At 35.1% G+C, this 20,025-nt stretch overlaps 1 protein-coding gene across 1 annotated transcript in view; it reads left to right on the plus strand.

Moving 5' to 3' along the window:
- B3GLCT (beta 3-glucosyltransferase) overlaps positions 1 to 20,025 on the plus strand; it is a 67,906-nt gene that overhangs the window by 8,563 nt on the left and 39,318 nt on the right. The window contains exons 3-5 of the mRNA XM_026708878.2: positions 1,758 to 1,797; positions 4,341 to 4,450; positions 15,503 to 15,579. Of these exons, the coding sequence (XP_026564663.1) occupies positions 1,758 to 1,797; positions 4,341 to 4,450; positions 15,503 to 15,579 (227 nt within the window). The remainder of the gene's footprint in view (positions 1 to 1,757; positions 1,798 to 4,340; positions 4,451 to 15,502; positions 15,580 to 20,025) is intronic.

A 20,025-nucleotide genomic window follows, 5' to 3' on the forward strand; every position in this document is an offset into this window, starting at 1 on the left:
CATGCCCATCTCCCCCAGGTCATACACAATCCTGATGCGTCCCTTAATGAAATTGAGTTTGATTCCCCTGCTCTAAAGGAATTGTACAGAATGTGTCATAAAATCACATAAAATGATATAAACAAAGGTTTTCTAAATGACATTTATAAAAATCATTACCTGACTGCAGGGACACTGGGACAGGTGGAATTTGGAGAATCAGTCTCACCTGTTCAGCATCGTTGTAAGTTTGAACAGTCACTCAACGAGTGGCTGTGAAGTGAGGGCCACCTGTAAAGTGTTCACATTTCAAAACACATTTCTTCCCAAAACAGCAAGCAAAATGTAATATCTGCAAATGCAAGCAGCTTCCATTAACTTAATATCTAGAAATAGACATTTTTCTTTCTGCACGAACATTTCTGGTGTTTACACTTTTGAAAGAGGCTCCATGAAATAATACTATATAAATTTACATCAAGTATCTTTTTGTATTCCTATATGCACTTTACTGTGGAAGATGTCGGTAATCTTTTGGTACCAAAGCATTGTACAGAATTTGGAAAATTTTGAGGTTTTTTTTATGCTGATGTGTATGCTTTAATCTTTTAGTGTTATTTTCCTCCATATTTTACTCTCAAAATGTCAGGAAAGTTTTCTATCTCAAAATGAGAACCATCAGTAGTTAACAGCCAGACTATGCCCTGAATGCTATAAAAGGGACCTTGAGGGCTGTAGACTGCTAATATCTGATGGAAGGAAGAGAAAGGAAAAGCAAAGTGATTACAGGGCTGCAGGAGAAATTCAGTAAGCACTACTTTTAAAGTTAGATCAAAGTGAGCAAGGATTTGGAATAAGTTAAAGAGGTCATATGTTGCAAGTTGTTGAAAAATACTTTAAAACAAATAATTCCCTTGTGCCTCTTTATGTTGCTGCTGTATTTCATTGGTTAGGAAATGCTTTCTCTTGAGTAGTGAGATTGCCACATGATGTATAGGCGATTTCAGCAAGTATCTGCTATCAGTTGCTTAGTCACTATGGAATAATAGTTAAGATATTTTTAGAACTTGGTTTCCAAGGTGATGCTATGGTGAACTTTTTGCTCCAAAGCACAGTGCTAAGTTCTGACATCTCTGTACATAACACTGAATTATTAGATTTTATTTTGGCCTTTTCAGCTGTATTTAGATTGTAATATAATTTGGATTTGAGCTTTCCTGGGATATATGTTCCCATCAATAGTTGGCCATATGGATTTACTTGAAAAAGTAGTTTCTTTTAATTATCTATATAAGTTCCAGTCGATTATAACACAGAGAAATTTAAAATGGCAAATTTGATCAAAGGAGCTAATTTTTTATATTACAATTTCTAATAAAGTGGTCTAAAATAATGTTCTGCCAGGGGCCCGTTTAATAACCCTACTTAAGCTAGGGATGGTATAGTTTGGTAACTAAGAATGTGAACAGGGAATTAAAGCCTTAGTTACCAATGCATTTGGCAGCTTTAGGCAAAGTCCTGTTTTCTGCTGTAGGGAAAATAATAAGATTAGCCTAACTTTTACTGGGCTTCTATAAGAATTATTGAGTTGGTAAGTGTGAAGCTCATTAGATACTTGAAACTTGTAATATAAATGGTGCTGATATACTAAGATTTTTATGCTGATATACTAAGATTTTTGTTAAAGGTTGTGAATATTTTTAATCATAGCTTTCTTAAAGAGTTATTTTTCCGTCTTCAATTGCATTGTCAGTGTAGATTTTGTTTTTTTAATACAGATGCCAGGAAACAATGAGCATTCAAGCCAAATAAGCAAAGGTAAGCCAATCTATTTGATATTAGCATTTATAGTAAGTCTAATAGTCATGATGAATAATATGTGTTGCATTCATTGTCACAGTATGCCTGGTAGTACCTTCTTAGACCTTAATCCTTGTAACTGCTATCATACATTATTTTCTTTATCCTCACAAGAACCATTTGTAAGAATATAAGAAGACTCCACATTAGATCAGACCAAGTGTATGCTTTATGCAACTGTTTTCCCTCAGACACCAGTCAGATATCTTTAAGAAGTTCACTTGTATAATGAAAGAACAGCAACCACACTTTTGTTCCTGTTCTGTTCTAGTTGATTTAACTGTAAGCTGTTCTGGGAGGCTGTAAAGTCCAGAATAATGAATGCCCTCTGCTCTATATTAATTTCTCCTTTCAGTAAAAATATGCTGATTTAACTAGGACGGATTGTCCATCTAGCCTAATGCTATCCCAGGAGTAAAAAATACAATATCTACTTGCACTGCAGTTATTTGCTATCAACTGTGTTAGCTAATGGGAGCTGAAGTCCAAAAGATTGGAGTTGGGGTGGGACTTGCAGTTAGGTCTTAATGGATAGGGACGGAGTTCTTTCCCCTCTTCTGGCACTGCAATGTGAATAATTTTAATGAAGATCCAAGGGAATTATGCATTGACTGCTGAATTAGGGACTCTTCCTCTTCCTTCTGTTTCTGATGAAGTATTTCAGATAAAGGATGTTCCTATACTTCATGTTGGCAAGATTATATTAGTCTCTGCATTAGACTTTTATCTGCTTGATACCATTTTTTCCGTGATTATGTTTATAAATGGTTTGAAACAAGATGGTAAGAAATTACGTTATTGCAAAAAGCATTAGAAGCTGAAGACTAAGCAACATAATGACACTACAGTTGGATCTCCATAGTCATGGAATATGGATCCTATGTGTTAGTGAGTGATGAAGAGGCACGCACATGTTTTTAGTCTTTCAGTAAGTGTCATCAGAGTAGGATAGTTTGTGTCTTTGACTTGACTTCAGGCATCTGTAATTATTTAGGCACAGAAAACCTCTTAGGGAATTTGAAAGAAGTTATGCATCTGAATACTGTACAAGTTGTACAGTCTATATTCCTGAGACTGTGCATTATTAATGTGAACATTAATATAAACTTGCTCTTATTTGCTGACTTTTGATAAACAATGTAGTCTTCTATTTTTATATTGTGAACTGTTTTGTGCATTTTGAAATGTGGTACAGTATAAATGCAGTAAAGTTAACTTTTATATCTACAACCCATATTAGCAGAGATGGTTCCTGATGTTTTTGTCTTCGAGCAAAACACAAACATTGTTTTTCCCTTCATTATTTGATGAAAGATTGAATATTTTTAAGAGAAGGTTGCAGGCAGAATTGGAGAAGCAAAGCCTCTGAAAATCTTTCTGGGTGGCAATGAAGCTTTAAACATCTCATTGATTAATGTGAAAGCTGTTTTAAAATGTTGATATGAATATTAATCAGCTTGGTTTATCAGTAAGAGTCCCTTTCTCTTGATCCTAGTAATAGTTGAAACAAGGGCCTAGTGTCAGGTATGGCCTGGGAAATGAATTGGTGGGTTAGGGTTAGGGTTGAATTGAGCAGCTGTCTTTGGACCATTGAGACAGACATTCATCATGTTTGGATCAAAATTTAGAATGCCATAATTAGCATGGATGGTTTAATGTAATCGTATCTACAATATAGCAATATTGACATTAAGTCCCCCTCTAAGGAAGATGGGTGGTTAAGAATTATGATGGATGGATGGATGGATGGATGGATGAATGGATGGATGGATGGATGGACGGACAGACGGACGGACGGACAGATAGATAGATAGATAGATAGATAGATAGATAGATAGATAGAAGAAAGAAGACAGACGGGGTAACCTATTGGTGCAACTAATAACATGGCAGTATACAGTTCTTTTGGTAGAAGAAATCAATACCTTTTAATCATACATATAATTATCTTCAGGATCTGATGATTAACTGGTAGTTGAAACAAGTGAAGAGATCATTAAAATTCCAATAGATTCTATTATATATGTTACGGAAATCATCATTCTTACAAGCACCATGGTGTGAATTATTTTGCACCTGTGATACAAGTTTACATTAGTTTTTATAGGGGCATAATGCATCTGAGAAAATGAGTAGCATTTAAAACTGTTTACTCTAAATGAAATAGTAAATTACCTTAGATTCAATATACAAATACTTTAAAAATCCAATTCGCTATATAAATTCATGTAAAATTACATGAGTATTTTTATTGTATCTTATTTTCCACATTATGGTTTGTGAATTGGATTTTCAGTGGTTAATAAGGTTCTGGCACTATTCTTTTATTTAAATTTAAAACTTTTTCTTGCTTTCTCAGCCAGTTTATTGAAATTCAGGAGATACTCACGTAAGCGTACATTACTTGAAAACCCAAGGTGTTTTTCAGTGGGCTATTTACAATGATACTGAATTCACTTAACTATTGTTGACATCATTTATTTATTTATTTCTATTTATAGAGCTAAGGGAGATAGTATTTGTCATCCAGAGTCAGAAGAATTCTTATCATTTGAAGAAAGCAGATGATCTTAAACGAAGTATTTTAAAACAGGCTGCCTCTTTGGGAAAGGTACGCTATTATGCTAAATATATTTATCTTTCTCCTTTTAATTTGAAATTTGAATTATAATTCCAGGATACATTTTTTATTTAAAGCTAAAAAGATTCACCTGTACAATTGTGTAACAGTTGATTTCTAAGCTTCCATTTATATATTTTTACATTATTTTTTAACGTGATGCTTATGCTATTTGACTTTTCCTGTGTTTTGCATGAATTTTTTCTCCTCATTTAGGCACACATGCAGATTAAAATGCATACCTGAGTTTTGTTTAATAATTGATCCTAACAAGATCCTAACTTATTAATACGTATTTCTTACACATTAGGTTTTATTGTCAAAATAGATGATGTTCTTAATTTAAAGTCAAATAGAACTTTATTTGCATTGTTGTCTTTTAAATAAAATCAAGACTATTTGGAGTTCATGGGAGTTGGAGGAGCTAACTGCAAATTAACAAAGTTAGCTCTGTCACAGTAATTAATTGATTGCAAGTAGTCCTTGCTTAGCAATCCAATTGGATTAGCAACTTAGTCACTAAGTGTCAGTCACTAAGCAGAAAATCACACAATCACAACAGGTTTAGAAACTTATTGCTCCTTTGGTTGTTAAGTAAAAGGCTATAGTCACTAAGTGAAACATCACCTGATCACGGCTTATGATTTTACTTCCACCTTCTCTGTTGCTTGTAAACACACAAATGGTGATCACATGACCAGAGGATACTGCAATGTTTGGAACTTCCGGTGGCACTTTCGTCTAGAACGGACGGAGGCCATGATCATGCGCGGCTTCGATCCGTGCTTACCCTGTTGGAGGGGTCCCTACAGGACCGGAACCATCAGGCCCACCTCGGAGAGGTGGGGGAAGAGGGGGAGACTGCCAGCTGGTTTGAGGGGAGCCGCATCTCCCCTCCCTGGCTTGGTACTACTCCCCTGGAAGACAGGGAGAAGTGGCAGTTTTAATGGATGCCCTGAAGACAGGAAGCTACTGGGGCCTAAGTGTGTGCTGGAGTGGTGAAGCAGTGAGCGGCGTATAACTAGATAAGATAAGTTGAACTTTTTGTTTTAATAACCCTGAAAAGCAGAAAGAAAGATTCCTCACTTGAGAGTATAACAGCGGTGAATGGAAAACAAGAGGACAATATAAAATAAATAAAAAACTGGACTACAAAAGAGCTAAAACGAAATTAAGGGCGGAATTGGGAATAATATACAGAACCTGGAATTAATTAGGCATTGGATAAAAGGCTGAACTTGCTTGGAATTGATTATACTAAAAAAAAAAAAAGCCAATGGTTTAAATGGTTGAAAATTAACATTAATATAATTGAAAAAAGCGGGGGGGGGGGGAAGAACTTTGAAAAGTGGAAGCGATATAGAGCACCACCTAATGGTACAAGACATTTTTTCCTGGATGACTTTATGGAAAATTCCTGGCCTTTTAAATGCATGAATGAGAAAAGATATGAAATAAAATTTTTTAATATAACAAGAACCCTGGAAGTTTAAAAGAAAAAGGGAGAGATTGAAGCAAGAGGATAAATGAAGGCAATATCTTGGAACAGCTGGGGGTTGATTGTGCAAAGGAAATAGAAGGACCAATAAGAAAAAGAGAAATAAATGGAGTCTCTTGGCAAGGATTATAATTAACTTTAATAAAATAAAAAATAATACAGCTGATTAAAAAATGGAAGAAGCAAGCAAAGAATTTAAGTTGGAACTGCAAACTGTGAAAGAAATGTTAAAAGAAAGAAGGGGACTATTGGACATACTGGAAGAAAAAGTAATGCAATTTATAACAGAACAAAGGAACTCTAGAGAGGAGGAGCCAAAGGAAGAGGAAAACAGCCAAGATGGACATGAACATTCAGAGACATTGCCAAAAGACATAAAAGGAACTAAAACTAAGACATTGATGACAGATAATAAATAAAAGAGAAAAAGCTCCCAAGACTAAGCAAAAGAAGAAGAAGCTGTACAAGAAGAAATTTCAAAAAAGAGAAAGGGAAAAGGTAGGAGGAAAGATGGGGGATTGGCAGAAGGAAATAAAAATAATATTGAAGGAAAAAAGAGGAATAAAGAGGAAAGGCCAGGAAAACTTAGTAAAGCAAGCATGACCAAGACTCCCAACCAATCAGGGTGAAGAAAAAACCATTCTGGCACAGCAATAGGCTGCCCCAAATTTAAATCTGAAACCAGTATAAAAGCCTGACTCATGGATGAACACTATACAGAAGCCTGATGATGGCAGATGAGATTCTGCTGAAATGTCGCTACAACTTTAAAAGCACAACTACAATGACGTGGGAAAATACCCGAACAAAGCTGAATGCCATACATGTAAGTACCCGCGAAAACTTAAGAAAATAGATAGATAGATAGATAGATAGATAGATAGATAGATAGATAGATAGATAGATAGATAGACACACACACACACACATCTAAAATAGTCTAATGATTACTTAAATGATATTAGGAAAACAGAGAATATGTCGGGTGAAAATCTGGTATGTTCAAAAAGTGTGAATTAGGGTTATATAAATGGGTTGAAATAGGTTGAAATTGGTTAAAGGGAAGTAAAAGGGGAAATTAACTCTGTTTTTATTTTTATTTTTCTTTCTTTGTGGTATACATGAAATAGAAAATGCAATTGATTATATAAAGGATATGAGAAAATAGAAAATATAATAAACTAGAAGGGATTATGTGGGAATGTAAAATATTTATAATGAATGTATTACAATCAAAAGCAGAGGAATGAAAATTTATTAAAACTATATAGGTAAATTTTGGAAACAAAAATATGGAATGATTATATGAATATCTCAGAAATATATATGATATATTGTAGATGAGGGGATATACCATGTGGATCCTAAATGTATTAATCTTACTTTACTTTTACTCGCTTTTTCTTTCATTGACTGTCTAATTATATATTAGTCTTAAGAAAGTTATAGATGATAACAATACATAATGTAACATAAAATAGGTGGTAAGCTGAAAATGAAAATAATAGGGGATAAAGAATTGAAAATATATGTGAGAATGAAATGATTTTGCTATTGAATCAATGAAATATGAAAGGGAAATTTATCTAAAGTTTAGTCTAATGGATGATAATTTGAGGTGATTTTAATTAAGAAAGTTGAAAGTGCAACTATGACTATGTATAAATATTGTAATCTGGAATCATGTTGCCCATGTGAAGAGATGTGTAAAAAATAAAAAAAATAAAAAACTTTGAGGGGAAAAAAAGGATACTGCAATGTTTGTAAACATACTCTGGTTGCAAAGCACATGAATGGTGATTATATGACTGAAGGGCACTGCAACGGTCATAAATGTGAGGATTGGTCACAAAGCTATTTTCTTTATATTGGATTAACTTAGAACACTAATTAAACAAGGCAGTCTATAAGCAAGGACTTCCTGTAGAATCCTCTGGCAGGCTCTAGCTACTGCCTGAAACTGACCAGATTTTAATCAGTTTTACACTGAATGCTTTTGTTGTTCTAAATGTTGGCATTCAGCCAGAGTTACTTTTTTATAATCCTAATTGCAAAAGGAGGAAATTACTATCTGTAATTATTTATTAATAGGTATATTTTGAAATTATAAGCAAGGTGATTGATAACTAACAGCAGTTTCTCTTTTATCAACAAGACAAGGAAAATCAATATTGCAACCAAGGGAAATTATCCCTGCCTGTGTAATTTTTTTAAAATGAGTAAAATTCATGAAATGTCAGGAAAGTGGTAATACGTCTAATATGATTTTACATTGTTGTACTTTTATTTTTTTCTGCCTGATAGGAAATTATACATTTTCTTTTTTTACCTGAATGTTTGTAGTTTCTATCTGCTTTGCTATTGGATTGTTAATTTTCCTGCACTCCATGTTACTGCAGTATCCTTGCATTTGTTGACTACAGTATATTTTCACAAACTAATGAGTAGACAGTAATAAAACAGAATGAAACATTTTTCTATTATATTTATTTAGAATTATTAAACGTACTGTTATAAATAGTATATCTAAGAAGAAGAAAGAAATGAGCTGCGTTATTGTTATATACATTGCCTAAAACTTCTTAATTAAAATATAGAATATGTTTCTATATTATTTCATCCATGTATATTCCTTTATTATTGGGTGGGCAAGTAGGTGGAGAATAAACCTATATGTGCTCTATTAGGTAGTATTTAAAATGTGTGATACTGAGAAAAATATATAGGTGGGAAGTGGATTACCATTTTGCCCTAGAATAATTTCATGTAAACATCAGGAAATGGACTGAAATGAAACCTTTATAATATGCTGCTCTGTGAGTTGGTCATGCTGTACATATTTATTTTAGTTCATATTTATTTTATATATAGATTATATATAATCCCCAACCTTTGCAACTTGATGACCCAGCTGGGAGGGGAGAGGGGAACCAAGCTGTGCGAATGGTGGGCCAGCATTCACGTGTGTCCTCACGCAGCTGAACAAACGCAAGCAGTGGGCCTGTGCACATGCGGCATGCCGCTCAGCTGCAAGTTGAGCTGTATGTGCATGCGTGTGCTTGCCAGCCCACCACTCGTGTGAATTGACCTTCGCATGCACACCAGTCTGCTTCTTGCATGGCCTGGTTCCAAATAGGCCATGCATAGTAGTGGGCCAGAGCGCAGGGGTTGGGAACCCCTACTATAATGTATTTGGAGAACAACAAGTAAAAATACTGTGAAAGATAATGAATTCTAGCTAAATGCAAATCAGTACTTCATCAATACTGGAAAAGACAGGTGGGACAAGGGGCAAAGGGCACAAGGCCATAAATGTTTGCCAATAATACATAATAAAACATGGTTTATGACATCATGGATAAATTTTAAAACATGATCTGCAGCATCATATTTTTATTACATTTGTATGCAAGCTCTCTTGGTATATGAATTTGCATTACTATTAAAGCATGAGTTACAATCTGGTTGATTCTGTAACTCACAATAGTTGGTGAACAAGTGGCAGTTAGCTAAGAGAATACAGCTCCATTTTGTGCACCAATGACAACCCCTCTTATAAGCCACAATTGATATAGAATAGAATTGTTATAGGGGGGTCACAGGAACTTATCAATTTGTTCATTTCATCCCACTATTTTGACAGGTGCACTGGTTTCCTATTAGCTTTGGATTTAGTTCAAGGTGCTAGTTGTCACCTTTAGAGTTTTACATGACTGGAGGTCTTGGTATCTTTTGGACTTCTTATCTTCACATCCAATACAATTTGGAAGTGCAGGTGCTCTCCTATTTTCTACTGTTGGGGAAATGTCATCATCAAGACTGAAAGGAGAAATCCTTTTCAATTCTTGTCTCTTCTGTGAAATATCATCCTGGAAATATGATTGCATTTTCTGGCCAATGTTGATTTGGGAAGATCATTAAAACTTGCCAATTTCTAAAGGCCTTTGAGCTGGGAGTTTTTACTGTTCTTCCCTGTTATTGTGAAGTATTTGTCTAGTGTAATTATGTTTGAAGTATTATATGATGTTGCTTGATTTTCATATTATAATTGTGTTATTTTAAAACTTTTTTCATAATCTTTCTAACAATACTTAACCTTAAGAAAGAAAGAAAATTTAAAAGTTCAAATTAAAAATTTAAACAAAGAAAAAAAGGGTGGAAATGTATCTTTATCTTATGCTAAACAGTGAGGTTTACCAATGAATTCATTACTATAACATGAACAACAGAATATATTACTGTAAGATATCACAAAATCTCTGCCATACTGCAATATTATTAGTAGAGAATCTTGCCTTTTCCAAAACTAATAAATCATACATCCCCAGCAATCATAGCTTATCAGCTCAAATATATAACTTTTCCCTTTTTTAAATATAATTATTTTTACCCACATACCTCAAGGAAAAATACAACTGCAATTCATAAGTCAAATTCCAAAGGTTGGTATATATGTGTTGTATTAATATTTTTTAAGATTTAAACATTTTTTTCCTCATCAATTTCCTTATATAAATCAATGTTCTATTCCCTCCAAAATACTAAATGATCACATAACATATGGGGCAGTGAGCCCTTAATTTACACCTCCAGCACAAGACATCTGGTGTCCATCCTTTAGATTAGTGGTTCCCAAAGTGGGCAGTACTGCCCCCTAGGGGGCGGTGGGATGCCTTAGAGGGGCGCTAAGAGGCAAGGGGGCTGGCAGGGGACGCTAAGAGGCAGCAGGGGGGCGTTCGAGGCGCTGGCTCCACAGGCTTCAGTGCAACAGTCAGTGGTCACTCCATTGACTGTTGCATCAGAGCCGGCGGAGCCGGCGCCTCGAATGCCCCCCTACTGCCTCTTAGCGCCCCCAAGGAAGCAAGGTAAAAGCGCATAATTGTGTCACAGGAATTACGTAGGGTGGGCCTTTCGGCATGTTGAGCGTTCCTGGTCGAGGCGAGTGTTGGGAGGTTTTGCTTGGTGGGCCAAGGCCTACAAGTCAGTGCGAAGTGATGTCAGGGATTACAGGAGGTGGGACGGGCTCTGCTCGGAAGCGGCTGCTGAAGGTGGGGTGCTAAGAGGCAGCAGGGAGGTGTTCGAGGTGCCGGCACCACAGGCTCATCCCATTAAGTTGCGCCAGAGCCAGTGCATCGAACGCAGTGGCAGCAGCATGTTGGGAAAGTCACTCTGGCTTTGCTCTACTTTCCCAAAGTGCCGCCACTGTCACATTCGGTCTGTCTGTCCATCCATTCAAAAGTTCTGTCTGTCTGCCTGCCTTTCTGCCTACCTATCAATATAGATCTATCTATCTGTCTACCTACCTACCTATTTATCTACCTACCTACCTACCTATACATACATACATTCATCAAAGAGGTCTGCCTACCTCCTACCTTTCTCTCTCTGTCTCTCTGTTTCTCTCTCTCTCTCTCCATCCATCTTTGAAGCGCTGGTCCCGCAGGCACGTTGGGAAAGTAGAGCAAAGCCAGTCTGGGGGGTGGGGGAGGGGAGAGAGACAGAGACAGAGAGAGACCTGATGCATCAGATTGAAATGAGGCCTAGTTTAGACTGAGGCCCTTTTCCACATTGAAACATCTTTGCTAGCACACTGAAACATCTTTGGCTTCTATTAAAGGTTTTGTAGACGAAACATGGTCAAGACTATCAGGAAGCTCTCACATTTTGATGAGGCTTCTAAACAGGATCCATTGGACCAGATCTCCTCCCTAAAAAATCACTTTTCCTCAATGTATTACAGTGCCAATTCTGAAGAAGGCAAAACCAAAATGTACTGGTAAATTACAAGGAGAACACACACACACACACACACACACACATTCCCTTCTAACCCTGCTGGAGCAGGTGATTAGACTAGAATAGATATCTCATTATCTTTCTCCTCCCTCCCTCCTTCTTTGTTTCTTTTTCTTTCTGTCCCTTCACGGCAGTGGTGGCATGTTTGAAAAGTAGAGCAAAGCCAGAGGTTGGTAATTTTTGCTGCAAAGAATCACAAAAGCTTCTCGGCTGTGCACAAGAAGGGACACACATGCCAATGCAAATCAGCAACATAAAATAAATACAAACAAATCAACAAGAATCGGCAAAGCATCTCTGATTAGATTCTATTCACTACTAGAATCTAATCAGAGATGCTTTGCCGATTCTAGTCCAACAACCTGCTCCAGCAGGATTAGAAGAATGTGTGTGTGTATGTGTGTGCATGGCTGTCAAAACTCTAAAAACAGGTCAAGTTGCTCTGGGGAGGCCAGTCATAAATTAGAATACTTGCTAAGCAACCGGCCATTAAGTGAGGACCACTTGTATTTGGTTTGCCAGTCACCTGGCCACGCCCATTTGGTTTGCCAGTTACATGACCACCAAACCACACCTACCCAGTCATGTGACCAGCAAGCCACACCCAGCCAGCAAGCCATGCCAGCCAGTCACATGAACAGCAAGCCACGCCAGCCAGTCACGTGACCAGCATGCCACGTCCAGCCAGTCATGTGACCAGCAAGCCACACCCTCAAATTACACTACGCCCACAGAAATTTGAATCCCACCCCTAGGTGGGGGGCACCGAGGATGAGTTTGTAGCACCAAGGGGGCGGTGAACTGAAAAAGTTTTGGAACCACTGCTTTAGATACATTATTTGGGAATACTAGTACACCCTCAGTACAATTTTTCAACATCTTTACAATGTACCTATAAAGATACCATTTTAATTTTTTTAAGTACCTGAAGTCATTCACGTAGCTTTATCAAAAATTCCAGGACTTTAATCCTTGTTGGTAATATCCCAGAAATATCCACTTTAAAAATATTATTGAGCTTTTGATAGAGATAGAGATAGAGATTTTATTTTTGTCATGAATTTCAAGTAAGAAAGCAATTCAGGTGCCTTTGAGGGAGCCAGAGCATCTGGTCCATTTTGAAATACAATGGAATATTAGAACATTGTTAAGCTGCTTGTACCTCCATTGTTATGTATTGTGAAGATGAAATAGGAATTGAAGTCAGGAAAAAAACCTTAAAATAGTGATTACACAGTAGTTGATTTAAAGTATTGATCCCAGCTTGTACCCAAGCTCTCCAATAAGCCAAGGCATTTTGCCACAGTAGAATTTTTCCAAAGAGTGAAATATTCATAAAGTACATTATCAAAATTCAATTCATTTCTCAATATGCCCTAAAGATTTCTTGCCACTGATATTCCTGGAAATAAAACACCTTTTTTGCTACATATTTTTCCAAGCACTTGCCAAGATCGCTAAGAAAATAGACCATAACTTTCAAGTTCTCTGATAAAGAATAATATTCCATTATATTTTCATTCCACCAACAGGTGGCTGATAAAATATTAGACCAATGGCATTTTTGCAAATGAGATAAATTAAAACAACTTTCCTGAAATGATCACATTTTTGACAACTCTATCTAAGAAAAAAGGTTGAGATCAGTATCTTTCAAACTTGGCATCTTTAAGATGACTTCATCCCAGAATTCTCCAGACAGCATGACTGAGAGTTGAAGGTATTGAAGGCAACATCTTAAAATTGCCAAGTTTGAAAAACACTGGCTTAGATATACGGCTTCCTAGAATGAAATATAAACAGTTTTATGCAGATACATCTCAAAATAACCAGATACCTTCAGCAAACAGGAGAAAAAGCTGTTCAGCTGAGGGCTTTTAGTGGTTAAATGGCTGTCATTGGGAAGTAGCTACAGGCATAATTCTTGTAATTTAAGTGTTATGCTGCAAAATTCCAGGAATCTATTTGGAATATGCCAACTTTACAACTCATACTGATGTAAATAGTTGATGGTATAACTGCTTGCAGTTAAACTACTCTCCTATTTGATTAGTCGTCAGAAGGACTGTAATTTGGCATTTGTGCAAAATTAGAAATATGAACTTGGAAAATAGAAAACTCTACAGTATCTAAAATTGATTTTTCAGTTTGAATATCTAGAGATGGTTTTTATTCATTGCAATCTGTTCTATACTGGAGTCTCTTCTGACAGATCTCACAAATCTACCCTTATAAAAATGTATCATAGATTTCTTTTATATCCCTATTTAGAACTCTCTACTATATTTAAAAAAGGACTCACAAAATATATGTAATGATGAAGTAAACCCTAGCTAATCACTTGTTTAAAAATTGTTTTTCAAAATATGAATAAAAGCTGTAGGAGAAATGTATAAAAATGTGCACATTTTATACAGCCTTCCCTGCTTTTCAGGGGAGGGGGGAGGAGCAAACTCATAAATCACTGGAGAAATTGGCTGGAATAAACTTATAAACATGATGAATGGGTGGATATAAAATTGATAAGAGTCAGCCATTTGCAATATACCCTCATAGTTGATTCTTGTATAGTCATGAATGTGAAAGGGAAAAACAAGAAAAAACTGCCATTTATTTAAAAACCTGTTCAGCCACTTATTTGCATTTTCTCTATCATGCAAATATAAAATAAGCAGTAAAGATATTTTTACTAAAAGTAGTAATATATAAGATACCATTCTGAAAATAGCACTTCATTTTATTAAAAATAATCATGGATCTCAGTAATGTATACCTGCATGGACATACATATAGTTAGGCTCACAAAATAACTTTTATACTATTGCTTAAAAAAATACTCGACTAAAAAATGGGTATCAAAAATCAATATGTTGATTTTTTAAAAACAAAACCAAAACAGTGTATTTAAAATATGATTCACACTCTCAGTGTCAGATCAGAATTTAACTCCTAGGCTGACTATTGCAACTGCCTGATGTTTTTTGGTGCCAATCAAATATATTCAAATTAATCAAACCTTGAGATGCATCTGATGCTAAAAAAATATGCATGTCTTAGGTAAGTAGGGTTGCCCATAGGTAGGTTTTTTAAGCTAAATAAACGTTCTAATGCATTTATAGTGGGATTGGGATATATATACTCCTAATAACATCTGCACATTCAATTTTTGCAAAATAATGAAATACAAAAATATTCTTTCTTTCAGATCTATGGTAAAATGCCTTTCACTTAATTTGTATTGTTTTTGAGCCTTCCAAGTTCACTAGGTGTTCAAAAACAGCTTTTTGCCTGTGCATTCCATTGTAGCTTAAAAGAATAATCAAATTTAAGGAATTTAATAAAGGTAGAATTGCAGCTCAATTGCTTTTTTGCAGATCTCAGAAATGCTGAGTTATATCCTTTGGGATTAGTAGCTGAAATCTTGCACAACTTTTATGCCTGATATTTGCATTTCATTTACCTTCAAGATTCTATGTATAGTCTATCAGTGCCAGTATTCTAAATGTATTCAGTTGATCAGAATGTAATATTTATTTTCAGTAAGATTCTTATGTGAATCTACTTGCTTGAATAGCCAGTCTTATACTAATTACTACTACTCCTAAGAAAATACTCTTAGTTTAAAATAATTTTGGTATTTATGAATAGGAATGTTTAATTTATGGGAAACATGAAACAAAGTATTCAATTTTTAACTCTGTTTAAGGTGTTCATTGCTCTCTGGTTCATGAAATATGTTTTCTTAAAAGGAAATGCCTACCGTTCTTCTTACGCATCAGATGGACAGACATGAAGGGACATGGACTATTTTACCATTAATGCATGAGTAAGTGTAAAAACAAGGTATGATATTGTGAACTACAGTTGGAAAGGATCATTTATCCTGTTAATTTTCAATCCACTGCTGAATTTATGAATCCGTTTAAATCATCCAAATAGATGGCTTCTGGCCTCCACTTGAAAACATCAAGCAAAGGAAAGCTCACTCCCTTGATAATTGGTTCCATATAAAATTTACAATTAAGATTTTTTTAGAAACTGCCTTATACTGTAAGAAGAGCATTTTTCTTTGCCCTGCATGATGATTAAAAAACAGATCTTGGCTTTTCATGTGACAATTTTTCAGACACTCAAAGAGTGCGGTCACAGTCCCCTTTCAGTTTTCTTTTCTCAGTGATGAATATGCCCACTTCCCTCAGTCTCTGCTGGTAAGACTTAATTCCATAACTTTGATCATCCTTGCAGACCTTCTTTTCTTTTTCAATTTTTTTATTTTTATTTTTTGCAAACATATCAATGTGTGAACAGTGTGGCATCTGAGTGTCATACATTTTGATACAAATAAAGTAGTATTAATCGTATTTGTTTTATTTAACAAGCTTGTATAATTCTAATAATAATACACATATATATGTTAAATTATAATCTTTCATTATTTAGTTATTTAATATTTCAGTGTATTATTTTATGTCAATCACCCTATTCTAAATGTCATATCTTTTAATACAAATAAAATATGAATCATATTTATTATATTTAACAAGCTTATATAATTATAATAATACAGACAAGTTAAATTATAATCTTCCATTGTTTACTTATTCAACTTGTAGTCCTTCATTATTTGGTTATTCAATATTTCAATATCTTATTTTTATATCAATCACCATATTCTGCGTGTTGTACATTTTAATACAAATAGAATATTATTAATCATTTATTACATTTAGCAAACATACACATATTCATGTTAAATTATAATCTTTCATTATTTGTTTAATCAATAGTTTAATATATTTTATGCCAATTGCCATATTTAAAAATACCTTCAAATTCTGATTTCCCCTTTTATTATTACTTCTTATTATATAAAAATGGTTATTTTATTAATTTCCCTCTCTCTAGACTCCATCCTTATTCCATCCCTATTCTAGCTTTTGATTATACCACTATTGTATTTAAACATATTCTCTTTCTAACCATCGTCTCTTACTTACTTAAAAGCTTTCATTGTTCATTTCTTGGTTTGCCTCCCATATTCCTCTCTTGGATCTTTATATCTATCTATTTCCATATCTTGACTACTCATTTTAAACATTTCTCCCTTCTCTGCCCTTTTCCATTGTCTACTTTTCAAAATATCTACTCTTGCCCCTATCTCTCTTCCAGAAAAATCTTCCTGGTTCTCTGGTTCCTTTTTTAATTTGCTTAGACTATTCTTCCCTTGGCTTATATCATCAATCCTTATTATTTTTGTTATTATCTCCTTTTTATCATCTGGTTTTATTTGTTTGTCTGTTCCATTTTTCATCTACTCTTCAATTGGCTCCACCTCCTCTTCCTGGGTGTCTTGATCACTCATTGTCCTTTGTGTTATATTTCCCAGCATTCCATCTATGCTCTCCATTCGGCTATAATTTCCTTATCATATCTTGTCAGTCCATAATTTCCTTATAACTGTCAGTTTCTCTCTTGTACTTATACTTTGAATTTACAACACCATCTCTTCCCAGATTCCACTAATTTCTTCTTGATGAACCATCTTGTTAAATTTTATTATATCCTTCTTCAAAGTCCATATATTCAAACCTAAAGTCACTTCTCAAAAATTCAGGATGCTTAATTCTTTGTATCCCAAAATCGATCAACCTATTCCTCTGCATAGTCCCCTAAGTTTTCCAGAACCTCCTTAAGTCCCTCTATAATTTCAGTCTTGTGTTGTAATCTTCAGGGGTCATTTTACTGATAGTGTCTTTCTTATTCTTACATTTAAATCTCCAATAGTCTAATATATCCAAGATTTTGGGAATGTGTTATTCTTCTTTTTGTCGGTAGGTGGCACTGTTAGATTAAATTTTGATGTTAACCATTTTTTTTCCAATTTCCCACAATGTAAAAATAATGTTTATTTTTTAAATGGATAATTCCAGCACTTCAAAATGCCTATCAAAATCAATGCCTGTCCAATTTAAAAGGCCAATTTTCTATATTTTAATGATTTTTCTGCCTTTTCCCCTTAAATTCTTTTTCCTTCAGTTTTGAAATTTTGCTCAAAGTGTTAAGCTGCTACTACTTTTAAAAATAGTTGTGAGCCTCTCTTTTCTCGGATATTCTTTTGGGGTTGAAATTTGAATAAAAAAGATTCTTCTCACCCAGTTCACACACTGTTCACCAAAGTCTGCTCCTGCACTGTGCTTAGATGCTCATCGGCTGTCCCAGCTTAGTGGCAGCCATCTTTAGACTGCCTCTTCTCCTTGCTGTGGCATAGAAGGAAAAAAAGCTCCAGGGTTCAGCAGGAGAGTTGCAATCTCTCCTGCAACCTCACAGAGCGCCTATTCTTAGCTTTGCCACCCTTACAAGGCTTTGGCTCCTTTCAGAGCCCACAAACAGAGAGAAGCCAGCACCAGAATGGAGAGCTCCATGACTGGTAGCACAGCAACATCAGCTGGAAACCTCAGGCCTTCTTTTCATGTTCTGTAATCTTTCTGCATCTTTTTCAAATGTGTTGCTCAGGAATGAATATGGCTCTGAAAATGCAGCATGGCCAGTGTAGAAGAGAACAGAATTGTTTCTTCTGGTAACGTCAAACTTTGATTCTTTTAATGTAAATTATACTTCCGCTGTATAAACTTTCCATTTTTGGTAGCTGCACTGTTTTACTGATTTTTATTAACTACAATAATACATCACCCTAGTTTAATGGAAGCCTGTCAGTGAGCAATCTTTGTACAGTCTTTGTCAGTGAGCCTTCCTTCAAGCCAATTGTGGCTCCTTCCAGTGAACTTTATAATTAGTTACAAGATACTTTATCGAATGCTTCTCTGAAAGTCAAATTATATCCATATTATTCCCATGATCTACTAAACTAAAGGAATTACCTAATTGAAAGGGGAAATAATATTAATATGATTACTTCTTGATAAATCCATATATACTTCTGGCAACTAATGGTGTTTTGAGGGGTTTACAAATGGTCACTTTGTCATCTGCTCTATAATTTTCCCAGGTATCCATTACTCTATTTCAACCTTAGAAAAAGACAGAAAACAGTTTACCTCCTCTAGCTATCTGGTTCTTTCTACTTTCTCAAAGATACTAGGTAGAAATTCCTTCAGTCACCTAAGATGCAGTCCATCAGACTCTGGAGATTTAAACATATTCAGGGTCAGTTGTTCTATGCCTTGCTTTCTGTCAGCTTTCAGTTAAATCTTGCCCTTCAGTCAACTCTTCACATTTTCCTGATAGAATGCACTTCAGAGGACACTGAACCAAAATAGTAGTTATGCTTGTTCTTTGCTACACCTTTTACCATTTTCACTGTGAACAATTGAAACACTATTCCATTAAAATTTAGAATGTAACTGAAAAGTCCCTTAATGGTCTTAGTAACTTTCATTAATCTCATTCTTGTTCTAAACTTTAGCTTTCCTGATACAGTCTGTACAATACCAGACTATCTGTATATGCTTTTTTTGGTGATCATTTTTACACCACCTATGTATACTATTTTTTATATTCAGATCCTTACTAAGTTTTTGTGTAGCTTCCTTTAGTGTAGTTTCTTTTTTGCCTCATTGAAATTATTTTCAGTAGTACTTTTGGTATTTCATTTTAGACTCTCCTACCACTCATGAATTTATTTCTCCATTTGCATCTTCTAATATCTGCACTTAATGATCATTACTCAGAATTTTTAAAAATCTACCTCTTGAAGACTGTTTGCTTACATTTAGTTTCCCTTAATGTCCAGAATTCTTCCAATGTTTCTACTGCTTTCATTTCATCAACCAAATCTCTCCTATTTGGTAGGATCAAGTCAAGAATAGCAGATCCTATTATACCTTTCTTCATCTTTTGAGGGAAAAAGCAGTGATCAAGACAGATCCTACATTACCTGGAAGAACCATCCCTGGCAGTATCTCTCAGTGGATGTCAGGTAATTCTAAGTTCTAAAATCTCTTGGTTCTTTGAAAGATTGGCAGTTTGGTTTAGAGTACATCATTGTTTTTCTTGGTTTTGTGATTGGCTGGAAACATCAGCAACATCTGTTGTTATTATTCTTCTATTTATTTTGGTCTAGATTCTTTAAGTAAGGCCAAGTTCATTCCCTTGGATCTCCATGCAATATTTTCGATATTTAGTGGAATTTTGCCTTCTTTCATTTTGAACAAGCTGCATTTGTATGTTCCTGTGCTCTAACCCTGAAAATCATCCCAGTGTTCTCATTATACCATACCTATTACATCATATGTACTAAGCTTATCTTGTTTAC

The sequence above is a fragment of the Pseudonaja textilis genome, chromosome 7, assembly GCF_049901715.1.
Source record: "Pseudonaja textilis isolate UNSWEBS1 chromosome 7, rPseTex1.2, whole genome shotgun sequence".
In the NCBI taxonomy this organism is placed as follows: Eukaryota; Metazoa; Chordata; class Lepidosauria; order Squamata; family Elapidae; genus Pseudonaja; species Pseudonaja textilis.